This window comes from Rhinoderma darwinii, chromosome 2 (genome assembly GCF_050947455.1).
Source record: "Rhinoderma darwinii isolate aRhiDar2 chromosome 2, aRhiDar2.hap1, whole genome shotgun sequence".
In the NCBI taxonomy this organism is placed as follows: Eukaryota; Metazoa; Chordata; class Amphibia; order Anura; family Rhinodermatidae; genus Rhinoderma; species Rhinoderma darwinii.
In genome coordinates this window covers 165,515,088-165,534,827 of record NC_134688.1, presented here as the reverse complement: position 1 = coordinate 165,534,827, position 19,740 = coordinate 165,515,088, and the positions used below count along the sequence as shown (strand labels likewise).

Below are 19,740 nucleotides of genomic sequence, written 5' to 3'. Positions count from 1 at the left end.
AATAAATGGGGAGGTGAAAAACTACAACTCGTCCTGCAAAACACAAGCCCTCATACGGCTTTATCGATGGAAAAATAAAAAAAAAGTTATAGCTTTTGGAAGGTAAGGAGGAAAAATGAAAACGAAAATCTAAAAAATGGCTGTGACGGGAAAGGGTTAACTTCATTAAACTGTATTTAATTTATTTTGTAGACCCACTAGGGGACTTCACATTGCGATTCTTTGATCACTGATATAATGCTTTGGTATACTTAGTATTAGGATGTGCCTTCAGCATGGCCTAATAGGCATACAACTATGGAAGACCTGGGGGGCCCCCTCCCTCTGTCTAACTACCTAGATGCCGTGGTCGCTATTGACTTCACCATGTAAAGACTTGAACGTCCAGGATGGGAGGTAACTCCAGTCTCGGTTGTTGCAGTGTGAGGTCAGCTGTGCCCGCGCCATCCATTTGGGGGAAGGAACTGCTAAAATGTATGTACAGTTACGTCTAAATGCGGGAAGGGGTTAACAAACTGTTTCCCATTGGACAGGAAAATCATTGATTATTATTAGTTGTAGTAGTAACTTTTAATCAAGCATATCAATGGTGGGTATATGGAGGTATAATTATGTAGACCAGCTGACGGAAGCCAAAAGGACAGACTTCTAGCTTCTTTTGGGTTAATTGAGCCCTATAGACGTGTTTAGCGGGTGCGTCGGGAGCTTTCCCGAAGTGCCAAAACGTTATGTGAACAGAGCCTAAAGCAAGTGACATTGATATATATATATATTGAAAAAAGTTAGTGACAGCTTTACAGAGATTTCTGACATACACCTCACCTGAATGTTAGGACTGTGAGCGGTCTGTAGGATTTATGACTTGCATTGCTACTAAGTTTGGTACCCCAAAAGTCATGCAACCACAGATCACCAATTGAAGTATCTTCTCGAAGGTCCTATTGATATGAGAAAAATGACGTTTAATTATACAAATAAAAAGTTTTTATTTCACCTAATAAAATGATTGCCCATAGCTTACATATAGTGTCAAATAAACGTACAACATCTCTCGGTCCCTAAACTCAGGTAGGCAAAAATTGTCAATAATAGACTTCCCCTTTGTTGTTACCATTTGCACTATAATGTAGTTTGTTGGCTTAATGGATATTACCCCAAATATTAATCCTTTGAGACTAAAACAAGTGAGAACAAGTCAGAGGGTGAGGTATGGCCAGAGTACACGCTATGTAAGTAAGGTGTCCTTTAAAGTGAATTTCCACCCTTGAAAAACATTGTGTGCTTTTTAATCTAAATAGCTTTGAAATGCTGGGCCAATTATCTTTACAGCATTCAGAGCTCAGTTTTTCTGATGCAGGGCTGCAAATCCGATGCGCAGTGAGATTTAAAGCAGAATGCAGGCTACCTGCAGCCACCACTAGAAGAAGCATGGCAGTCTACTGAAAACTGTTATCAAGATGATTTGCAGTAAGCGCCCATGCTCCCTCTAGTGGTGGTTGCTGGTAGCGAGCGTGTTATGTTTCAAAACTATGTGCACGGAGGGAATTTGGAGCTCAGAATCAGAAAAACCGAGCTCTGAACACTTTAAAGATATATTGAGAAATCAGTCAACACAGAACCTTGAACCTAAAAACCACATGATGATAAAAGGTGGAGATTCGCTTTAAGGCCTCATGCACACGACCGTAAAAACACCCGTTATTACGGGTCGTAATTACGACCCGTAATAACGGGCTCATAGACTTCTATTGGCCACGGGTACCTTCCCGTTTTCTTACGGGAAGGTGCCCATGCCGTTGAAAAAGATAGAACATGTCCTATTTCAGGCCATAATAACGGCATGGGCAGCCCATAGAAGTCTATGGAGCTCCCGTAATGACGGGTGGCTACGCGAGTGCACCCGTCATTACGGCAGCGTTGCTAGGCGACGTCGGTAAATAGTCACTGTCCAGGGTGCTGAAAGAGTTAACTGATCGGCAGTAACTCTTTCAGCACCCTGGACAGTGAATTCCGATCACAATATAGAGCAACCTGTAAAAAAAAAAAAAAGACGTTCATACTTACCGAGAACTTCCTGCTTCTTCCTCCAGTCTGGCCTCCCGGCCGTTGCCTTGGTGACGCGTCCCTCTCGACATCCGGCCCGACATCACATCACATGCTGCAGCGGTCACATGGACTGCCGCGTCATCCAGGGATGTCGGGCTGGATGTCAAGAGAGTGACGCGTCACCAAGGCCACGGCCGGGTAAGTATGAATTTCTTTTACTTTTTACCTCGGAAAGGGCTGCCCCTTCTCTCTATCCTGCACTGATAGAGAGAAGGGGCTGCCGATTAGTGCAGTTTTGCATTGAAAACGTGCCCGTAAATACGGGTGGAATACGGGTGACACTGGAACCGTATTTACGGGCACGGGTCCGTAAATACTGGTGCAAAACGGGTCGAATATGTGTGACACGGACCCGTATTTACGCCAGTATTTACGGGTGGAAAAAATACAGTCGTGTGCATGAGGCCTAAGTCCTCACTGGCCGAGAGGCATTACATAATCACAATCACTGTACCTGGATACAGTCACATACTGCAGTAGCACCCACTGACATGTTCACTGGGAGCATCATACACATGGTCTAAGTTAAAGTTGTCCGTCATCATGATAGATTCCGTACTAACTGTGTCTTCCTCCCTTAGCTCATATTAAGAATGTGCATAGGGTATAAAGCACTACTGTACATGCATTTTTAGCACAGGTATAACAGCAGATAGGGGTTAAAAAAAAAAAATTTCATCTTTTCCATATGTTTGGTCTGGGATCAGGATACCAGGCAAACCGTGATGGGGCAGATATCCTAATCTGTTTGCGCATAGAACGTGTCGAAAAATGTGCTTCAATTTGGCAGATATAATTTGAGAACGGATGTCGGCACCTCTCTAGAAACTTAAAAAAAAAATACTAAGTCCTGTCACATAAAAAGCCAAATCAAAAGGTGGTATAAGGAGGAGAAAAGTGTCTAGCAAGTCTAGCTAGATTAACCAAATTTGTCATACAGCACTGTGATAAATTTGGTGTATCTGGTCTAAGGTTACACGGTTAAAAACATACACAGTTTAGCAAATCTACCCGATGTGTTTTGTTTCTGTATTCCTCTATATAAAGAGAACGTTGCTGTAATAGACACTGGCAATTTTCACTGCTGCAACAATTTTCACACTTTTGACACAAATAGAACCCGAATTGTAAATATTTTTTTTTTTTTAAATCATACTACACACACAAATTTCTATAGAATTTATGAAAGCAGACATCTGGCACTTAGTAATGTGCCACCGAGCACTTTACACTAATAGAAGCCTTAGACAAGCATAACCTTGTGTAAACAAATGCATAAAAAGTCATGTTTGTGGCTAAAAGTCTGATCAAAGCAGAGCCTGTGATGCACATCTCCTAAATATAAGGTTCAAAATATTAGGAGCTCTTAAATGCCGTTTATCCATCGGACTTCATGTACAGTGAAGGAAATAAGTATTTGATCCCTTGCTGATTTTGTAAGTTTGCCCACTGTCAAAGACATGAACAGTCTAGAATTTTTAGGCTAGGTTAATTTTACCAGTGAGAGATAGATTATATTTAAAAAAAAAAAACTGAAAATCACATTGTCAAAATTATATATATTTATTTGCATTGTGCACAGAGAAATAAGTATTTGATCCCTTTGGCAAACAAGACTTAATACTTGGTGGCAAAACCCTTGTTGGCAAGCACAGCAGTCAGACGTTTTTTGTAGTTGATGATGAGGTTTGCACACATGTTAGATGGAATTTTGGCCCACTCCTCTTTGCAGATCATCTGTAAATCATTAAGATTTCGAGGCTGTCACTTGGCAACTCGGATCTTCAGCTCCCTCCATAAGTTTTCGATGGGATTAAGGTCTGGAGACTGGCTAGGCCACTCCATGACCTTAATGTGCTTCTTTTTGAGCCACTGCTTTGTTGCCTTGGCTGTATGTTTTGGGTCATTGTCGTGCTGGAAGACCCAGCCACGAGCCATTTTTAATGTCCTGGTGGAGGGAAGGAGGTTGTCACTCAGGATTTGACGGTACATGGCTCCATCTATTCTCCCATTGATGCGGTGAAGTAGTCCTGTGCCCTTAGCAGAGAAACACCCCCAAAACATAATGTTTCCACCTCCATGCTTGACAGTGGGGACGGTGTTCTTTGGGTCATAGGCAGCATTTTTCTTCCTCCAAACACTGCGAGTTGAGTTAATGCCAAAGAGCTCAATTTTAGTCTCATCTGACCACAGCACCTTCTCCCAATCACTCTCAGAATCATCCAGATGTTCATTTGCAAACTTCAGATGGGCCTGTACATGTGCCTTCTTGAGCAGGGGGACCTTGCTGGCACTGCAGGATTTTAATCCATTACGGCGTAATGTGTTACCAATGGTTTTCTTGGTGACTGTGGTCCCAGCTGCCTTGAGATCATTAACAAGTTCCCCCCGTGTAGTTTTCGGCTGAGCTCTCACCTTCCTCAGGATCAAGGATACCCCACTAGGTGAGATTTTGCATGGAGCCCCAGATCGATGTCGATTGACAGTCATTTTGTATGTCTTCCATTTTCTTACTATTGCACCAACAGTTGTCTCCTTCTCACCCAGCGTCTTACTTATGGTTTTGTAGCCCATTCCAGCCTTGTGCAGGTCTATGATCTTGTCCCTGACATCTTTAGAAAGCTCTTTGGTCTTGCCCATGTTGTAGAGGTTAGAGTCAGACTGATTAATTGAGTCTGTGGACAGGAGTCTTTTATACAGGTGACCATTTAAGACAGCTGTCTTTAATGCAGGCACCAAGTTGATTTGGAGCGTGTAACTGGTCTGGAGGAGGCTGAACTCTTAATGGTTGGTAGGGGATCAAATACTTATTTCTCTGTGCACAATGCAAATAAATATATATAATTTTGACAATGTGATTTTCAGGTTTTTTTATTTTATATAATCTCTCTCTCACTGGTAAAATTAACCTAGCCTAAAAATTCTAGACTGTTCATGTCTTTGACAGTGGGCAAACTTACAAAATCAGCAAGGGATCAAATACTTATTTCCTTCACTGTACATATTTTCACATAATCACTAGAACTGTAGAAACTAAAAATGTCTGCAATCCAAATGTCGGTAAACATCAGAGTCATGGAGTCGACAAATGGTCTAACTACTCACTTGTAGGAAAAAAATGACCCCCTTAAATGTCAGGGAACACATATCTCTCTAATTGGTTAGAGGGGTGATAATATAAAGAAAGTTTCCTGTAACACCCCATTGGGGTCACTGGAAGGCTGTACAGGTGGAGAGATAACAGGAACAATCTGTGATCGTTCTTCCTGCTCTCACTTGCAGCTTCCCCCTCCCTTATAGAGACACAGAACCAAGAAGTAAAACTTTTCATCTTGCCCCCAAACTTCAAACCAGAGCTGCTACTCAAGCTTTGACAACATGTGAGCGCTAAGATTCTGGCTTTAATATACCAAGATCTAAGCGCTAGTCCTTATATTATAGTATTCTAGTCATGGCAAGCGTTTATAGTCATGGCTAGGGATGTCACAATACCAGAATTTGGACTTCGATACCGATACTTTGTGTAGTATTGCGATTTAGGTACCAAAACGATACTTTGCCAACAGTAATTAAAAAAAAGTTCTTCCATTTTCTGATGTGAGGCGCGAGGTGTGATGAATTTTGAATGTGCCTCACATTAATAGTTAACATGGGTTGTGTTTTTTCTTATTTCAGTAAAATATTTTTTTCGCCGGTCTAGGTTTCTTTTTAACTTTATTACTACTGCCTTAGTAATGGCCACTCTCTGATTGACAACATCTATTAACTCGTACCCACTGCCACATGGGGTATCGGGAAGAGCCGGGAACGATCCAGTTACAACATAGCAGCAGCAGCCTAGCACTAGCAGGGTGGGAAGGCCTACGATTTATGGGCTTTCACAGCCTAATAATGCCAGCCCACGGCCACCCCAGCGACCGACCATCACTGCAGATGGTCAGGTACTGGATCGTACCCATCTCTTCCCGGTACCCCTGGTTGCAGTGGGTACCGCCTTAGTAATGGAAGCTATCTGAATTGAATTACTGAAATAAATTAATTTTTTGATGACATTCTAATTCATTGTGAAGGAACTGTATGAGTCTGAACAGGGCCGGCCTTAGGTTGGATGGCGTCCTGTGCAGGACTCTCTATTGCTGCCCTCCACAAACCCAAAATTAACCACATACAGACATATATACATAAAGGGACATATATAGACATACAGACAAATATATATATACATACACACACACATATATACATACTGAACATATACAAATACATAAAGGCACATAAAAAGACACACAGACACATTTATACCGGCACAGAGGCACATGTAAACATACAAACCCATAAATACCCACCCATGCGCACATATACACAGTACAGATCATGTAGATGTAACACCACAGATAACACACAGTGATAACTCTCTGAATACAGATAATGTAGTAGATGCACACACACAGAAATATATACACATACGGACACATATATAGGCACTTAGACACACAAACACACGCAGAGACACATACACACATATTGGAACATATACACAGACATATACATATACACACACACACGCAAAAACATATACACACACAGAGACATATATACACACAAATAGACCCACACAGACACGTATAGAGGCACAAACAGCAGACAGATTAATCACTCACCATCTCCTTCCTCACAGGCTTCTTGCAGGGCGGGCTGTGGGCGGAGCTTCCTCCTCTCCTCTTGCTTCTGTCTCCTCCATGCAGGCTCTGAGCCGGAGACACTCCAACTGTTCTTGGATTGGCTTCAGCTGCTCATGTGAGCAGTTCTGTCCAATCCATGAACAGAGGGCATGTCTTAGAAGCATTGGGGCAGCCAGCGCCCCTGTCCCTGCCCTGTGAGTGACCTGACCGCTGTGCCTTGTGGCGAATATGGACCTGAGAACTGGCACAACAGGCTTCTGCTGGATGCAAAGGACGAACTGTTTAATTTCCTTCTGGACTTACAATACTCCAAGCAAGAGAAAAAGTTTTGAAACCGTCCAAAAGAACAGCTCTTTATTAGCAACGGTACAACGGCACGATGTCGATGCACTGGTGCCAATAAAGAACAATTTTTTATTTATTCTGGCAAAACTTTTTCTCTTACAACGTGACCGAAGAGTCACTGTAAAATTGTGATTTTTAATGTTGACAGTGCTATACTAGCATTGAAATACCATCTGCAAAGTTCTATAAGCAGTTACGTCATTGAATTGGTTGCCGTAGCCGGGCCCAGTCTAATGTATGCACTCAATGACTGCCTTAGAAATAACGCAATCTCGCATTAGTGCTTATTCATCCAATATAATTCACTGCAGTCACTACTGTGTGACTGCTGTAAAATGTAAAAGAGAATAAAAATAACATAAGTGAAAATTTGTTTGGAGAATTCTATATATTTATCTCAATGATATATTGGCTTGAAAAAGCCACATAATTTGTATAAACAAAAATGTTCCATCTGGCTAACAAAACATGAACTTAGTTGGGGTAAACATCAACACATGAGTAATTCATGTCAGCAAAGCACCACATTCACAAAACCGTAGAAGCATTACCAAGGGTGGAAACAATGACCAGAAACAATAGTATCCAGATGGCAAGTGGAATTTATAATAGCACAGTATTAGTAAGTGTTCGACTGCATGAATAAACTGAATCCAAATACACAGCTATAAAGAGGTATTAACTCTTTATGACTAGAGGGTTACCATATTCTTCAGGAACAGGAGAAATTTCAATCTAGAACGTTTCACTCAAAACCCAATAGTTTTTCAGATCTCTCAATTTTGCTTTTATTCCAGTATTATGATATATTCATATTTTTGCAAGGTCTAAATCTATGTGGAGTTAATAACAGACAAACAATAGGTTCACTTAGGGTCAGTTGAGAAGTGGTTAGAACTTTCTCTGTGTACTAGGCAAAAAAAATGAATCCTGAAATGTTAATACACAGACATTAAAGACAGAAAGACGTACATGTCCATACTATAGTTATACACTATATGGCCAAGAGTACGCAGACACACCAGTATCCCAGCAGTCTGGGCTTGTTGAACCTCTCATTTCAATACAATTTTTATGGCGTTTATTCTCTACCTGACAATTTAACAGCCCCCATTCTTTATGGAAGGCCACTAGATTTTGAAACATGGCCATGTGGATTAGTGATCAGTTAAGCATGGATGTTGGGCGAGAAGATCACATATGGTGTTCCATATCATCTAGAGATGTTTGCTGCGGTTCAGTTTAGGGATCTCTGTAGTCTGGTAGATGGTCAGGTCTTTCAAACAAATTTGGCAAACATTGTATTTAACTCACTTTGTGCACAGTGTCAAACATCGAGCATAAAATTGGGAACACACAACTTCGCTTGAAAGTTGCTGTATTGTATAGCCTTAAAATTTTCCTTTTCTGGCACTAAAGGGTCCAGCCAAAACCATGTGTAACACCCTTAGGCCCCATGCACACGACCGTATTTTTTCCCTCCCGTAAATACTGGCGTAAATACGGGTCTATTGTCACCCGTATTTGCGGACCTGTGCCCGTAAATATGGGTCCGTAGTCACCCGTATTTACGGACCCGCTTTCTCTGCTTCTCTTTACACGTAGAGAGTGATATTGCACTGCACTAATCGGCAGCCCATTCTCTCTATCCAGCACTGATCAGCACCCTCTTCTCTCTATCCAACTCTGATCGGAAGCCTCTTCTCTCTATCTGTGCTGGATAGAGAGAAGAGGCTGGTGATCAGTGCTAGATAGAGAGAAGGGGCAGCCCTTACGGGAGGAGTTTCCGCAGCGGAACGCAGCGATAGAAACAAAAAGAAGTTCATACGTACTCTGGCCGTTGTCTTTGTGACGCGTCCCTCTTTTGACATCCAGTCCGACCTCCCTGGAAGACGTGGCAGTCCATATGACCGCTGCAGCCTGTGATTGGCTGCAGCGGTCACATAGGATGAAACGTTATCACAGGAGGCCGGACTGGAGGAAGAAGCAGGGAGTTCTGGGTAAGTATGAACTTTTTTTTGTTGCGTGATTTTGAAGGAAACATTAGAAATCTATATTGTGAGCGCTGCGCATGGTCCTCACTGTCCAGCGTTAGTCACTGTCCAGGGTGCGGAGTTACTGCCGATCAGTGCAGCAACTTCTTTCTATCCAGCACTGATCGTTTAATTCTTTCAGCACCCTGGACAGGGAGTACCGCTGGACAGTGAGTACCATGCGTAGCAACACTCCTGTAATTACGGGTGCCCCATAGACTTCTATGGGCCTGCCCGTGCTGTAATTACGGCCTGAAATAGGACATGTTCTATATTTTTCAACGGCCCAGGCACCTTCCCGTAAGCATACGGGGAGGTACCCGTGGCCAATAGAAGTCTATGGGCACGTAATTACGGGCGTTTTTACGGTCGTGTGCATGGGGCCTCAGACCATTATTTCTCCACCAAACTTTACAGTTAACATTGTAGAAGGACCAATTTTTCTTGAATCACCCAAAAAACCCAAATCCTCCTACGGACTGCCGTTGGTAAAGCAAAATTCATTGCTCCAGAGACAGTCCGTCCATTCGATATATTCTACACTACTCCAGCTCATGGTTTTGCACATTTTCTGCAGTTGTTTGAGCATGGCAACCCAATCCATGAAGCGGAGTCATTTTAAGATATGGTCAGATACTCAGCAGTAAGTATTGCAATATATATATATATATATATATTTATTTTTTTACATTCAGCATTTGGTGGTCCTCTTACGTGAACATGTGTGGCCTACCGCTTCATGGCTGAGCTGCTGTTGCTACTATTCATTCACAGTAATAGCACTAAAAGTAGACTGGGAGCACCTCAGACAGGGCAGAAGTTTGCCAAACTCACATCTTTTTGGTGGGACACACAAACAAACAAACAAACAAACAAACACACACACACATGCTTGGACAGTACCATGTTGAGAGTAAGTTCTTCAGTACCACAAATTCTATCGCTGATATGGAGATTGAATGGTTGTATACTTCATTTTATGAATGTAAGGTGAGGTGTCTGCCCACTTTTGTCCATGTAGTATACATTATATGGGTTAAAAAGAAAATTTTATTTATGGCACAAGACTAGAATCCCCACCAATCACAAGAATGAAGTTACTGCACCTTAGGCTTTTACCACACACACCTTCATCCATTCGCCGTGTGTGGAACTGCAGCATTCAAATAAATGGGGGTGAGCTGCCATACTAGACATAGATCACAGTCTAAGGTAGAACTGTGTGTAGTAAAAGCCGAGTGAGGTCTCATTCTTATGAATAATCAGGGTCCTCGTGGTCCACGTCACACTGATAACGTATTGATGGAATATCTTTTGCCATCAACTATTATTTTCTGGCACTCACCTTGTTGTTAATGATCGCTTCAGAATCATCAAATACGAAATTGCCATTGTAGCTATTTGCAAAGCATACAAATGACAAGACCCCAACTAGACACTTAGCCCAGAATTTAGAAAGGTAAAACAATGGAATGTCTTGATCCAGACCATCTGCTGCGGCCATGGTGTATGTTCATACCAAACTACGCACTTCAGCATTCTGTATGGTCACACACCTAGAAAGTGACAGGTAAATATTACACTGTGATGAACTGTCCTTTGAACAGACAAAAAAAGAACAGTACATTTTTTGATTCTATGTAATTTGGAAACCAGTGCAGAAAGGGTTTGCAATAAAAACTTACCAAAAGAACAAAAGCCAGCCAAAATATAAACTGGAACATTATAAATACATTTTATAGTTTATAATCTATTCTCTACAGATCTCTTGATAATCAGAGACGGCATGATAGCAATAACGTGTAAAGGAAAAAAACACATGAAGAAACATCTGCTCCCACTTGATTATTTTAAATGTCATATGGAAAAGGGTAATAACACAATATTTTTTTTATACCTTAGCACCAGGGTGGCTTACCGAGCAGTGACAGATGGTCATCGCAGGCGGGTAGTTGATCTTGCGGGTACTGTCTAGTGCACCCACGAGATGGTGGCAGGAGCACGACTGTTAGACACAGCCCTGCTCCACCCACAAATGTCGAGATTTGAGATAAGTATTTCAAGGCATTAAAAAAAAATGCAAAAAAGCGCTTGCAACTTCTAGTCCTTAGTGCGAAGAATAACATTTATTTTTATAAATAAATGTTCAACGTTAGATAAAGTTTAATTTAAAAAAAACAAGTCTCCCAGAAAAAAATAAATACAGTCCTTAACCCCTTAGTGACCATCCCATTTTAGGCCCTAATGACCAAGCTATTTTATTCGTTTTTCCATAGTCGCATTCAAAGAGCTATAACTTTATTATTTTTTCGTCTACATAGCTGTATGAGGACTTGTTTTTTGCGGGATTAGTTGTACTTTTTAATAGCACCATGTTTGGGTACATATAATTTTTTTATTAACTTTTTTTGGGGGGGGATTATAAAAAAAACCTGAAATTCTGCCATAGTTCTATGCGTTTTTAAATTGACGCCGTTCACTATGCGACATAAATAACATGTTACCTTTATTCTATGGGTCGGTACGATTAAGGCGATACCACATATGTAGAGGTTTTTTATGTTTTACGACTTTTGCACAATAAAAACACTTTTGAACTAAAATTATTTGTTTTTGCATCGTCGCTTTCCAAGAGCCGTAACTTTTTTATTTTTCCATCAATGTAGTGATTTTTTGGGCTTGTTTTCTGCGGGACAAGACGTAGTTTTGAATGGTACTGTTTTGGGGTGTATGGGACTTATTGATTCATTTTTATTATTACTTTTTTGGGGGGCAATGGAAAAAAATTGCAGTTTCGCCATAGTTTTTTGCGATTTTTTTTACGGTGTTCACCTTGCGGTTTAAATTACATATTAACTTTATTAATGGAGTCATTACGGTCGCGGCGATACCATATATGTGTACTTTTTTTTTACACTTTTACTAAATAAAACCACTTTTTAATGGAAAAAAATAGATTTATTTTTTTACTGTAATTTTTATTATTAATCTTTATTTCACATTTATTATTTATTTCATTAGTCCCACTAGGGGACTTTACTGTGCGATCTTCAGATCGCTGCTATAATGCTTTGGTATACTTCGTATACCAGAGCATTATTGCCTGTCAGTGTAAATCTGACAGGCAATCTGTTAGGGTATGTGCACACGTAGTGACCAAAAACGTCTGAAAATCCAGAGCTGTCAAACGACGACGCGTAAATGACAGGTTGTCTGCACAGTACGTCGGCAAACCCATTCAAATGAATGGGCAGATGTTTGCCGACGTATTGTAGCCCTATTTTCAGACGTAAAACGAGGCATAATACGCCTCGTTTACGTCTGAAAATAGGTCGTGTGAACCCAGCCTAAGGACGTGCCTCCGGCTGCCATGACACCCCATCGGAGACCCGCAATTGCATTCGCGGGCCGCCGATGGGTGACAGAGGGAGCTCACTCCCTCTGTAAACAAAGTTAAATGCAGCGGTCGTTATTGACGGCGGCATTTAACGGGTTAAACGGCCGCGATCAAAGTAAATTTGGATCGTGGGCGTTGGAGCAGGAGCTCAGCTGTCATCAGACAGCTGAGCCCCGGGAGACCCGTGCAGGACTTAGACTAGGCTCACGTGAAAAGGAGTCAGCCTAGCCTAAGGCCCCTTAGTGACTCACGTGAAAAGGCGTATTGGTGGTCACTAAGGGGTTAAGCCCTTCAGGTCGCAGCTATTTTTTGTCTTAGGGGCACAGCAACTTTTTACATCACGGTGTTCCAAAAGCCATATATATTTTCATTTTCTGTCACCGTTACCATCCGAGGGCTTGCTTTTTAAAGAAGGGGTTGTATTTCTTTTTTAATGGCACCATTGTGTGGTAAATATAATATATTATACATTTTTTATGTATAATATACAGCAATTGCACCATTGTATTTTTGAGTTAACTTTTTTACGGCATTCACAGTGCAATAAAAATGACACATTACCTTTATTCTGCCGATTGTTATGGTTATAATAAAAAACTATTTTATATATACACATTCGTTTTACTACTTTCACACGATAAAAACACTACTTTTTTAAAATTGCTTGTCTTTGTGTATACGCATTCGGAGCGGGGCGCCGATGGGGTGACTGAGGGAACTCCCTCCCTCTGTAGCCTCTTAGATCTTCTAGTCACCATCTAAGAGGTTAAATGGCCAAGATCAGGGTAATCTCTGACCCCAGCCATTGCAGCGGGATGTCGGTTGAGTATTACAGCCTGAACCGCTGCAGATGACGCGGGCACAGCTCCTGTGGCTGTGCTATCCACTGGGCGTACCAATATATCCTATTGCAGTCTTAAGACCGCAATTAATATGTAATGGTGTGCTCATTTGTGAAAATGTGTTAAGGGGTTAATAACAAACAAAATCAGATTTCAGCTTTTAGTTAACTTGGCAACCTGACACGTCACATTTTTTTTATTTTCTATAAATGTGTCTTTAACCCCTTCCCGCAAAATTACGTGTCTGGTACGTCGGTATCGCAAGTAACTTACTGCAATCCGATGTCCCAGCCACGTCCCGAAGATGAACAGGAGCTATGCTCACTTCATCTTCAGCGGGTGTCAGCTGTAATATACAGCTGACATCTCGCTGCAACGGCGGTGATCAAAGTTACTGGCGATAGCCGCCGTTTAACCCCTTAAGTGCGGCAGTCAATAGCGACTGCTGCATTTAAGTGGTTGACAGAGGGAGAGGGCTGGTGCTTGGTCTGGTAACCAGGAAGTCTAGCAACGGCTTCCCAGTCGGCCAGGTACGGAAACCTGTCGGGTCCTGCCCAAGGCCACATATGGGGTATTTACATACTCTGGAGAAGTTGCTTTACAAATTTTAGGTGGCTTTTTCTTCTTAATTTCTTGTGGAATTTTTTTTCGTTTTTTTTTTTTTAGCTAAAACAACATCTTATTGGGAATTTTTATTTTTTTTATTTCTACTTCCAAATTATAATAAAATCTATGAAACACCTGTGGGGTCAAAATGTTCATTACACCCCTAGGTGAATAACTTATGGGGCGCAGTTTCCAAAATGGTGTCTTTTTGGGGTGTTTCCTTTGTTTTGGTACCACAAGACCTCTTCAAATCTGACATGGTGCCTAAAATATATTCTAATAAAAGAAGGCCCCAAAATCCACTAGGTGCACCTTTGCTTCGGAGGCCGGTGCTTCAGTCCATTATCACACTAGGGCAATGTGTGGGATATTTCTAAAAACTGCAGAATCTGGGCAATAAATATTGAGTTGCGTTTCTCTGGTAAAACCTTCTGTATTACAGACGAAAATGAATTAAAATAGAATTTCTGCAAAAAAAATGAATAAATAAAACCTTCTGTGTTACAGAAAAAAAATGTATTACAAATAAATTTCGGCAAAAAAAAAAATTACATTTGTAAATTTCCCCCCTACTTTGCTTTATTTCCTGTGAAACGCCTAAAAGGGTTAAGAAACTTTCTGAATGATGTTTTGAATACTTTGAGGGGTGCAATTTTTAAAATGGGGTGATTTATGGGGGTTTTCCAAAATATAGACCCCTCAAAACTACTGCAGAACTGACCCCTATAAAAATAGGCTTTTTAAATTTGCTTACCCGGTTCAGGTCCGGGCTATTTTGATGCTTCAGGACCAGACACCGTTTAGACCTTTTTAGCACTCGTTAGTTAAACAGCGATAACTTTTTTATTTGTTGGGCTAGCAATGTGATTTTTGCGATGTTTTTTCCGTAGACAATGCAGGTTTATTTTTTTTATCATTTTTATACACATCCTTTATGCTATTTTAGAATTATTAGGCTTAAAGTTTGAAAATAGTAAAAAAATAAGCTTTTTTACATTTTAGCTATTTTTTTCTGTTAATAACATAGTTTACCCTAAAATAGACCTTTTATTTGTGATCATCATTGTCTACCGTAAATTTTATATATTACATGTCTATTTTAGGGTAATTGGCTCAGGGCTAGCGTTACGACAATGATTGGCGGGGGGAACGTTTTTTGGGGTGGGTATTTTATGTGTATTTATTATAAATTTTTTTGCACTTTATTTTACTTTTATTTTTTTATTACTATGGTCTGTCCCTCAAAAGGTCAGAAAAGACCTTCGGAGGACTTTATTTTTTTTTCTTTCTTCTTTTACGCCATGTTTTTCCACTGTAAATGGGGCTGCACAGCCCCAGTTACAGGAGAAATCAGCCCTCTCATAGTGACTATTGTCACCAATAGGGCTGTGCTGGGTCTTGTAAGACCTAGCAGTAGTCTGCCACTAACGGCATTCCGGCGATCATGTGACCAGTCACATGATCACCGGGACCAATAGAGGCAGCGGCGCTGCCGAAGCCTTTGTTCATATACACAGCTCACATTGAGCGCTGTGTAAAAGTAATCAGAGAAGATAGAAGCAGCGAAAGCGCGTGTTTTTTAACTTTTGACCAAGTGGGCGGTGTAAAGAGAAGTGTATGACGCTGAGCAATCATTCATACTCATCACAGTTTGATCTAGCGAGATCATGCTGTGCTGTCACATACACCCACATTAACTTTACTGAAGTGTCTTGACAGTGAATAGACAGGACACGATGACAGTTTGTGTGGAACTTAATCTCTGCGCAGCATGATCTTGCGAGATCACGCCACTGATGTCATTCATAGCGTGATCTCGTGAGATCAAGCTGTGCAGCGATTACGTCCAACACAAACTTTACCGAAGTATCTGGATTGTGAATAGACATCACTTCCTTGCTGGAGGTGATATCTATTCACTGTCAAGACACTTCAGTAAAGTTAATGTGGGTGTATGTGACAGCACAGCGTGATCGTGGGTGTATGTGACAGCACAGCATGATCTCGCTAGATCACGCTGTGCGGAGTATGAATGGAGAGAAGTGTATGACGCTGATTGGTCAGCGTCATACACTTCTCTTTACACCGCCCACTTGGTCAAAAGTTAAAAAATGCCCAGTTGGGCAGTAAGAAAGTAATTACCAAAAATCTAAAATTGCTCATAACTTCCTCAAAAATGATCGTTTTTCAAAATAAAAAAACTGCTGTAATCTACATTACAGCGCCGATCACATTATGTAGGAGATAGAGCACTTATAATGTGGTGACAGAGCCTCTTTATACTTAGTACACTCCAATCACGGCCATTTTATGAGTATCAGCTCCTCTGAATGGTGCGTTCCTGTGCCTTACATTCACGACGCTTTACAGTAACTACATACAATGTAGGAAAACACCGAAAAAGGCCATACTTACAAATGGACACAGCCAGGTCAGAAATGCTGATGAAGGAGAGTGAGCAGGTGCTTTAAATAATAATAGCCACTCCCACTAGTCTTGAGGGGAGTGGTGTGTGTGTGGTGCATGGGATGTGTAGTAAGAAATAATAAATGAATAGTGTGTGTGCAAGTGTAATACTATAGTGAAATATAGGGGGCAGTAATGAGTGAAGTGCCTCAATAGAAATAAATGGATAATGGGGTGCAAGTGAGTGAAACATGGAGGGATAGTGTGTACGTCATGAGGCACAACGTGTATAGCCAGGTAGAAGCCTATTTGTGACGCCTTGATAGTTCATAGAGCGGGCTAACCTGCTTGCTATGCCAAACAACAACACACCATGCTCTCCCAGCATCAAAGACCCGGCTGTGTCCAAGAGAAGCAAATATATGTAGTAATGAAAAATACCTGGGGTATTAGTAATCATTTTGGCCAAAAGGACGCAAGCTCGCAATCCACATCAATGTAGAGCTGTAAATGTACGTCACATGACGCCAAGTGGTTAAAGATCATCATATCTACTATGCAGGTGTATGTACAAATATGTATTTAAGGCTGTTTACACTTGCGCTGTGGTTTGGACCCGTCGCACGATGGTGTCCATTTACTTACAAAGTATTTCTGTTGTTTGATGGAAAGAATAGTGCCGCATGCACACTGATTTACCATCAAATCAGTGTGAACAGAGCCGGAGTTGGTGTAATAGCATTTCCCTAAACATAACTGTGTAAGCTCAGATGCAGCAGAACTTTTCTGCCGTGGATTTTGCCAAAAATCAGCAGCAGATTCACACGTGCAAGGGTGCAGTCACACGTGAAATCATTTATTGCAGAAATTTCTGCGACTGAAAATCTGTTTATTTGTTCCGTCAGAAGAACAGAATGGCAAAAACGCAAGAGGCGGGTGCGCCGCATGGCGGAAACCAACAGTGCCTGACTTAACTAATTGACTTGAATGGGTTCTGTCGGGTTTCCATGCCGGACAAAATAGCGCTGCATAACGGAACCTCTTGTGCAGATGGGAACAGGGCCTTAGATGCGGATTTTGCTGAAGATTTACAGGGGTTTTCCCATCAGACACAGTCATGACATAGCCACAGGATGTCAGAAATGTCAGACAGGTACGGGTCCCAGAGGTGGGATCCGCACCTATCTCTAGAACGGGGACCCCTAAACCCTGTTCTACTGCTCCGTGTTGTGGCTGAAGTGTGTAAATTCCGACCATGAATTACGGAAACAGCGTAGCTCGCTGAGCTATGCTGTTTCCGTAACTCCAATAGTAGTGAACGGCAGTTACGGAAGCATGCGAACTACGCTGTTTCCGTAACTACCATTCAGTTCTATGGGACTTACGGAAACAGTGTAGCTCAGCGAGCAATGCCGTTTTCTTCTTCATAGTCGGAAATCACGGGCATCATCCGGAGCACAGAGAGGTAGACCGGGGTTTAGTTCTAGAGGTAGGTGCGGGTCCCAGAGGTGGGACCCACATCTATCTAAAATTTATGACATATCCTGTGGATGTCATAAATGTCGCTGATGGGAAAACCCCTTTAACATTTTACATTGCAACATCATCAGCTTGCTCTAAATTGTGCACTAATTTTTTTTTCCCCCAATTTTTTAACAATTCGGCTAGGGCTTCACGCCAACTTTGACAGCAACACGGGTCAAGCAGCCAAATGTTGCTCGGTTGCCCTGTCTGCATCGCAGGTAATGAAAGTCAATGTGGCCGCGTTGCGACCTGTGTGTTGCCGCAGGGCGACACAGCGATCTTTGGCTGTGCGACTTGTATTGCAGCCAAAGTCGTCGTGTAGCCCTAGCCTTAGGATTGTTTGGACACCATAGATGCATTGGCTATGATCACGAGCGGCCACGTGTAGTACGGCTATGATTATTATACATGCAATTAAACATTTTATCAATGAATATCCATAGGCTGTTGTAGTGTAAAACACATTAGAACAAACGCACAATCACAAAAGGGCTATACAGTTACGTATACAATGAAGAACGACAAAGTATATAAAAAAAATGCAAATATCTACATTTTAAGCGCGTTTCATGTGTATGTTAGTTTTTTTTAGGCTTCCACTTACTGGATCCAGTAAAAGGGGACTCTTCTTTTTATTGAAGAAAAAAAGTGATAATTTTATGGTTTTCTTCTTCAGATGGGTCCAAAGATACATCATCCCATGGGAATGTTCTTACTCTGTTATACGTTTTTACTTTTTAAATGTATCCTTATCACACAGACCATAAGCATGATGTGAACACAGCTTTATATATACAAGTACATTACAGAGTAGCAATAATGAAGACTGGAGATCGGCATTGTTGTCACTATCACAGCGCATAATGGCCCTAGAGCTGCAGGAGGTGATGCTGGATGCCCTCTCTAAGCATTGGCACAGCAGAGCTGTGTGTGCAGGCTGTCATTTCTATGCACCGTAAGACACTCACTATAGAGGCTGCTGTATTGTTACTGTACTAGTGCTGCTGCCTTTGTTGTATCCTCCTGCTGCCTGGTCCTGGGTGCTGGCTCCTCTGCTGCCATCACAAGGGAGGGAAAGGCTGCAAATGACACCCACTACACAACAGGAAGACAGCGCACACCTATGGTACAGCTTCTCCTGCCTCGTCACGTCACACTCTGCATATGCTTCATACAAAGAGCGCTGCTATTGGTGTCCTCCCGTGACACACTGATTGGTTATTGTCTCCTACCTTCCCATTGGCTGCTCACAGCTTACTCAGGTCTATCCATATGTGCACATGTGTCCTATGCTGTACTATGACCACGTAATGTATGTGTATGCATTGTACAGGGTTGGGGCTTCACAGTTATTCCCCAGGCTACACGCAGTTTCTGCACCAACCCAGCACTAAGGGGTACTAGAGAAGTTGCCTGTAGCAACCAATTACTGTGCAGCTGTCATTTCTCAAGGGAGATTGGAAAAAGAAAGCAGCTAGTTGATTGGTTGCTACGGACAACTATTAGGCCATATTCACACTTGTGTAAAGACTGAACTTTCACGCCAGGTTTTCCATGCGAACATTATGCAGAGTTTTCGCAAGAGAAATTGACATGCTGCAGATTGAGAATCAGCACCGCATATTTCTGCACATCTTTTCTGCTGATTTTTTCTGCAGCGTGTTGATAAGATTTCTTCAAATCTCATCCACTTTGCTGCTACGGTAAGGCTGGATTCACACACAGCGTTTTGCTGCGTTTTTGTGTTTTGTTTTTTTTTTAGTAACGTTTTTAATAGCATTTTTAGTGAGGCCAGATGT

General features: G+C 41.6%; 1 protein-coding gene across 3 annotated transcripts in view; it reads right to left on the bottom strand.

Moving 5' to 3' along the window:
* Nucleotides 1-19,091, bottom strand: part of TMTC4 (transmembrane O-mannosyltransferase targeting cadherins 4) — a 129,210-nt gene extending 110,119 nt beyond the window's left edge. For 2 of the 3 annotated variants that reach the window (XM_075852449.1, XM_075852445.1), the window contains exons 1-3: nt 18,546-19,091; nt 10,512-10,722; nt 823-938 (exon numbers count right to left, since the gene is read on the bottom strand). In XM_075852449.1, coding sequence (XP_075708564.1) covers nt 823-938; nt 10,512-10,670 — 275 coding nt within the window. In that variant the 5' untranslated portion in view covers nt 10,671-10,722; nt 18,546-19,091. The remainder of the gene's footprint in view (nt 1-822; nt 939-10,511; nt 10,723-18,545) is intronic. The other variant, XM_075852446.1, reaches the window with a different exon arrangement.
* Between the last annotated feature and the right edge of the window lie 649 nt (nt 19,092-19,740).